This window comes from Habropoda laboriosa, unplaced genomic scaffold (assembly GCF_001263275.1).
Source record: "Habropoda laboriosa isolate 0110345459 unplaced genomic scaffold, ASM126327v1 scaffold33, whole genome shotgun sequence".
Classification (NCBI taxonomy): domain Eukaryota; kingdom Metazoa; phylum Arthropoda; class Insecta; order Hymenoptera; family Apidae; genus Habropoda; species Habropoda laboriosa.
Genome location: NW_017100187.1, coordinates 10,492 through 16,949, shown reverse-complemented (window position 1 = coordinate 16,949; position 6,458 = coordinate 10,492). Strand labels below are relative to the sequence as shown.

Genomic DNA, 6,458 nt, shown 5'->3' with positions numbered 1-6,458 from the left:
ATATATATATATATATATTTTTATTAAAAGTTACAGAAAAATGTACGAATTATCATTATAATTCATATATATACATCATAAATTACGCGTTAATGTTCATTACGATTTTATACGATATCATGGATAGTCTTAAAACTCCGATTTCCGATAATGTATCTATTTAAAGAAAAAAAAAAAGGAAAAAAAACACAAGAAAATACCAAAAAAACAAAAATACGCAAAAGGAACCTAGTAGAAATTCTAAAAAAACAAAACAAAAAAAAACCAAAAAAAAAAACAATCGTTTGTGAAAACGTTTCAATTAGGATTTCTTTTTTCTTTCTTTTTTTTTTTTTTTTTCTCTCCATCTAATCAGAGTTTCGTACTCGTTAGCTCGTTCCTCGTACCAATGGTAGTTTTTCCATTCGACATATCTATTACCTCTGCACCAGCCTCGTGAATCCGTTTAACCGTATTGTGCTCTTTCAAAGCGGCTACGAGTTCGGCATCCGTATTGACCACTTTAATCGTTTCTTTCGAGAGCGATTGCATAGCGCGCAATATATCTTTGGAAGGTCGTAGCATAATCAAGCGATGATTCTTTTCCTTGAAATCTCTCATCACCATATTCAATCCCTGTAAATGTTTACGAATTCGATGAATCTGAGAGAATGTGGGGAAAAATGGGACGAAGTGAATCGAAGAAAATGTGTTCAAAGTCTGTCCTAGATCTTACGTCTTTGAGTCGATTGTTGAGCAATCGAGAAATTCTACTCTTTTCTTCGTTATCCACGTATTAATTCTTTCAAATCGCTACTTAAATCAATACCTTTTTCTCTAACGCAACAATACTGTCTTTATAGTTCGATTATGACAAAAGAGAAGATAAAGAAGAAGACGAAGAAGAGGAAGAAGAAGAAGAAGAAGAAGAAAATGGAAGAGGTGGTGAAAAGAGAGAAGAAAGGCTCGAAGAAGTAAAATCCAGGTCAAATTCGAAGAGTCTCTCCTGTTTAAACACATTATTAATCCATACATGCGCCGCAGTGAAGTCAATCTTATCGATGTGCTTGCAATCTAGAACGACCACTTTAGAATTCTTAAAGGTTTTCAGTAATTTATTGTGATCATTAGCTAAGTTCTCGATCAGGTATATCCTCAGGTAGTCCACAGCCGGGAATAGCAGTCCTGCACTCGGACGAACGAGGATGTAGTTTAACGTAGGCGTCTGCGGCGGCGAGATATAGGATATTTTTAAAGGGAAAAATAGCAATCTTCTAACAAATCTTCGTCGGTCATTGTTATGTACTTACATTTCTGTATTCGATATATATTGTCGGCCTGGCGTTGAAATAAATTAATATTGCCAGATCAATCGTGACGCCTATTACAATCCCCAATTCAACACCGGCGAACAAACACGCGAAGAATGTCGCGAACGTTGGTATCAGATCTCGTTCTAAAATTACAGTTTTTAGTTCAATTATTTTCCCAGCGTTTTCACCGATGCGTTCTCTTTTTCGTTAATTTCGTTTCAAAGTTCTACCGAAACTGCGTATCTTTCGTTATAAAAATTTCTCTTTAAAAGTCTGTCGACACTTTTATGCGGAAGTAAGATTTTTTAAAGAGACAGCGTCTGGTATATTCTTCGTCTGTTATGTTACTGTTTAGTGGACGTTATCACTCTGTGTTTCTAAAGAAAAGATTATAATTTCATTTGTACTCACTGCTGCACTTCCATATCGGCCGTATCATCTTCACCTCGATCATGAATATCACCGCGCAAACTATCACAGAGCTTAAAGTTGCTCTCGGGATGTAGTAGAAGTACGGCGTGAGCAAGCTCAGAGAAAGAATGACTAGAATACCTGCGACGAAAATTCAATTTTCCTGTGAATTTCATCGGTTTCTCTTCTTCATCGTTGTGAAAATTTCATGGTTACCCGTGTAAATGCCGCCCAACGGTGTCCTTACGCCAGATGCGTCGTTCACCGCGCTTCTGGAAAAGGAACCGGTGACCGGCATCGATTGGAAAAAAGATCCAACGATGTTGCACAGACCGAGTGTTAACATCTCTTGAGTTGCGTCTAAAGATTGTCCTCGAGCTTTGTTTTTTTTTCGTGAGAAATTAATTAGTACTAGCTGAAGAGGGAGAAATTTTGTGGAATACCACTGTGTCGAAAAAAATTGCCAAGATTAGCGTTTGATTAGATCCAGAATAAATTGATATATTTTATTTGATTCGTCTTGGAACTTTTTCAACAGAGTAGTGTCGAAGAGAAAGAGAAACCTACAGAACGCCTTTGCGATGGCTACGTTCCCAATGATAGAGATCAACGGAACCACCATAATACCGGTGCCCAAATTTTTGCACATATCGACGAAAGTCTCTGTCTCGTTTCCGATATTCCTGGACAAAGGTGGCGGCCTAACGGATGGTAATCCTGCTTCGATGTGTCCTGTGAGATAAAACGGCGCTCCTCCTCGATTTTCAAAGATACACGACACCACGGCGCACATTATCACCACCAGAGCGTTTCTTCCTGTTCCCAGGAACCAGATGGATTTTTTCAAAATTCCATTCTGGACCTTGATATCCTTCAATTTCTGCAAGGAGAATTAAAAAAAAAAAGGTCGGTAATTACACTTTTCTCCGTTACTTCCCTATTTTTTCTTTGGTCTATTAGTATTCGCAACGCGTGCAAGAACTAGTTCTGCTCGCGATAACGCGCGCGGTGAATTACCTTCAGGGTCAATAAAATTAGAATGCAGCAGCACGACAAGATCAGGTCAGGGATCCTTGTTCTGTGAATATTATTGACCAATTCCTTCCAAATCTCGATGAAACTTTCCCCGTGTATTCTCAAGCCGAGCAGACTCTTTATTTGACTGCAGGCGATAATTAGGCTGGCGGCCGAAGTGAATCCGGAGACGACCGGAATGGAAACGAACTCGACCAGAAATCCCAGTCGGAGAATTCCGAGAACGACGGTAACGCATCCTGACAAAAAACACAGGAGGATAGCGTACTCGGGTACGTCTCTGGAAAATACCATGAAAAGTGAGAGGCACGAATTAAGAACAGGTAAGCTACAGGTGTGTTATTGATCATCTTGTAGAAGCGATTTCGTGATCCTGTTTCCGGGATCGAAGTTAGACTTATATTAGTTAGTCACAGGTATTTTTCAACCAGTTCTAGGTTGAAGCGATAGTTTATGGAAATTTGTACGATAAAAAAGGAAGTATCGTGCTTCAGGTGAATTCAGAGTGGATTTATTAACATTTTTGCTAATTTTGTACAGTTTCACTCGCGAGAATTAAACATCGTTTCAAGCAACTATGAAAAATATGATAGTCCAATCCTTTGTACTCCAAGCATTTTTTGGTAAGATTAATCAGCAACTCCGGCATACTTTTGAAAACACAAGGGTTTGTTTTGAAAAACAAAAGATTTCTAATTTGCATTATTTTAATAATGTAAAAAAGACCTGAATTTTACAATTTTAAAGCTCTCCAAAGTCAGTACGCATGTCGCCATAACAGCGCCATTGGAGTGCAAAGGGTGCAAAGGGAAAATTGAAGTAGCGACTCAGTGATCAAAAGGTTTTTTGGAGGTATCAGGTGTGCAAATTAATTGAGTGTCTTTTTTCGAAAAGTCTCGAAGATTCTATCGACTCGAAATCGCCGTACTTTTTCAGAGAGTGAATTCATTAGTTGTTCAATAAATGGAAAAATGTCATTCGGAATAATGGAGATCATTTTGACTTTCTGTAAATCAACATTTAAGTTTGGGAAAAAATTTGTACATCTGATACAATAGAACTTCCATTAAACGAAAAGAAATTTTGCCCAGTTTCATTCATAAAAATGAAACATTCTCTAATCGACAAAAATGCACCAAAAAATATCGTAGCTTAAAAAAAAAAAAAAAAAGTAGAAATAGTGACCCAGTAATTAACACGTTTTCTGCAAGTACACATAAGAGAACTTCTACCAAACGAAAACAAATTTGGCCCAGTTTCATTCACAAAAATCGAACATTCTTCGAGCAACAAAAATGAGCTCGTGAAAGTGCAATTTTTCAAAGTGACAATCGCTATCTCGACATAATACAAATTTCAGCCTTCGATCCCGAAAGGGTTAATAAAGCACAAAGAAAGCGAACCGTTGAAAGGAAGACAGCATCCTTTCAACCTCTGTTAAATCATGTCAGTCATGCTCCCAATTGAACAAGCCGCGTTAACCGATTAAGATCTCTTTCTCTCTCTCATTGACAACTTCTACAAACGTTCCAACACATCACCTTGGGAACATTAGACGCCTTACCTAGCGTACGTGTACGTCAGCAACGAGATCAATGCTGTCGGACCAATATTCACTTCTCGACAGGTACCAAAAATTATGTAAACGAAGCTGCCAGCGAACGCGCTGTAAAGACCATACTGCGGCGTTAAACCTGCCAATCCAGCGTACGCTATCGCCTGTAATTACAACAGACAAAGAAGTTCACGTGAAATTAGATCGCTATACACGAAATTCTAACTGTTTATTCTAGAAAAAAAAACAAATGGTCAACCGTGGAGTTTACCTGTGGAATCAGGGTCAGACCCACTGTCAGACCAGCAACTAGGTCGCCCAACGCGTCTTTAGTCCTGTATAAGGGTAACCACTTTAAAACAGGAATTCTATTCTTCAGCAACCTCTTAAAATTGAACCCAGTCATGTTCATTAGAGTCTTCTTCCGAACGGAGTCTCTAGCTTTTCTCTCGATACCAAACGTATTAGCACATCGCGTTAATTTCGAGTCCTGAAATCACAACGTACTCCGCGTCATTCGAGTGAATTAGCCTGAATGAATAGGTTGCTTCGATTTTTGGTGCGCTATTCTGTTCGATAAGCTCCAGGATAAACTAGAGAAACTATAAATTACTGCGTTTCAGTCAGAAATCACTGCTGCGAATCCTTTTTTCTAGGGAGAGACTCGATTTCCAAGACGACTTTTAACTCGTTCAGCGAATTTCTTTGCAAACAGCGTCCCAATCGTGGAAGTTTCAGTCTTGGAGACGGGAAAAGTTTGATCAACAAAGTGTTTTATCAAGTGAACGATGTCTCCAGTGAAAGAAATCGACGCACGAGCTGTGTTATCCTGTTGCAAAATCCATCGGTTGGCTTTTCCCCGTAAGTAGAATTGTTTATCGATGGTTCGATCAGTCTGCAGGAATTCTTTGTGTATTGCACCGGTGATAATCGGAGAACGAGTTTATCGTGGAACTTGTCGAAGAGAGTAACAGCATTGGAAATCGGGGAATCGCTATTGCTATGCAACCTGTGGCACTTCTTTAATGAAACGTGAACGTTGTGTCAATTTGAACGAGGGTCGTGAACGATAGCCGGCAATTAGCGTAGATCGTGAACGTGTGACTAGCGAATGTCGCGAGTAGATTTTTCCTATGGAGAACGCGAATAGTTTAGAAGAGTCACCTGACTGTTTTGCCCCGCGTGAGATCGTTTAAGCACGTGATTCACCTGTTTTCCCGTTCGACGAATACGAGATTTCTTCTCGTTCGAAATATTCCAATCACTTCTCGCCGATCGAATCAGGTGATAATTAGAAATTACTGTTAATTCTGACGTCACGGTGCACCGATCACTGAACAACCATTCTGTGTAACTTATTTCAATTTCACTGTTTTTCTTCTTTCTTCTTTTTGTTAGGAAGAGGAATGATTAAACGGTTAAAATAGATGGTTTCACAAGAATATTTATAGGTTGTTTTTTTTTTTTTCGGATGGTGGAATGTTGACTGAGCAGGAGATGCTTACCGATTGATGCGTCGCCTCGTACCTGCTCTACACACTGATTAAATCTACAGCTGTTTCACACGTGCCTAGGCTCTCCCTCCACGAACGTGTGTAAGTTACCTGGCGATACGTCGTAACAGGATACTAACGCATGCGTCGGTCCTTGTTTAAGTGGTCATTCCTGGGTTCGGCAAACTGTTCCACCCTTTTTTCTTTTTCACACGGTACCGTATCCGGATTTTCAGTATTCTCCGACTTCCTGCTGGTTCGGTTGTAATTTACGATGTGATCTACGCGTGGCGATGTTACGAAAAGTGGGAATATTGGAACACTTACGCGAGAAGGATTTATATTCGAATATTGGAGGTTATTCGTGTTCGAAGTATTTATGTTGGAACAATGTGGAATTTAAATACTTTGAATTTCGGAACAATCCGGAATTGAAACGCTTCGAATTTTCGGACAATCTGGAATTGAAACAGTTCGAATTTTGGAACAATCCGGAATTCAAACGCTTTGAATTTTGGAACAATCCGGAATTGAAACGCTTCGAATTTTGGAACAATCCGGAATTGAAACACTGAATTTTGGAACAATCCGGAATTGAAACGCTTCGAATTTTGGAACAATCCGGAATTCAAGCGCTTCGAATTTTGGAACAATCCAGAATTCAAGCGCTTC

The 6,458-nt window shown here is 39.3% G+C and overlaps 1 protein-coding gene across 1 annotated transcript; it reads right to left on the bottom strand.

Moving 5' to 3' along the window:
* Positions 1 to 351: 351 nt before the first annotated feature.
* LOC108579621 (sodium-independent sulfate anion transporter-like) lies at positions 352 to 5,821 on the bottom strand. The gene is made up of 10 exons (XM_017943203.1): positions 5,799 to 5,821; positions 4,565 to 4,783; positions 4,303 to 4,457; positions 2,721 to 3,018; positions 2,271 to 2,583; positions 1,920 to 2,081; positions 1,704 to 1,844; positions 1,290 to 1,435; positions 1,013 to 1,204; positions 352 to 615 (listed from the first exon to the last, which is right to left on the bottom strand). Exons 2-10 carry the CDS (start codon positions 4,703 to 4,705, stop codon positions 352 to 354), a joined length of 1,812 nt encoding a protein of 603 aa, XP_017798692.1. The 5' UTR covers positions 4,706 to 4,783; positions 5,799 to 5,821.
* Positions 5,822 to 6,458: the final 637 nt, after the last annotated feature.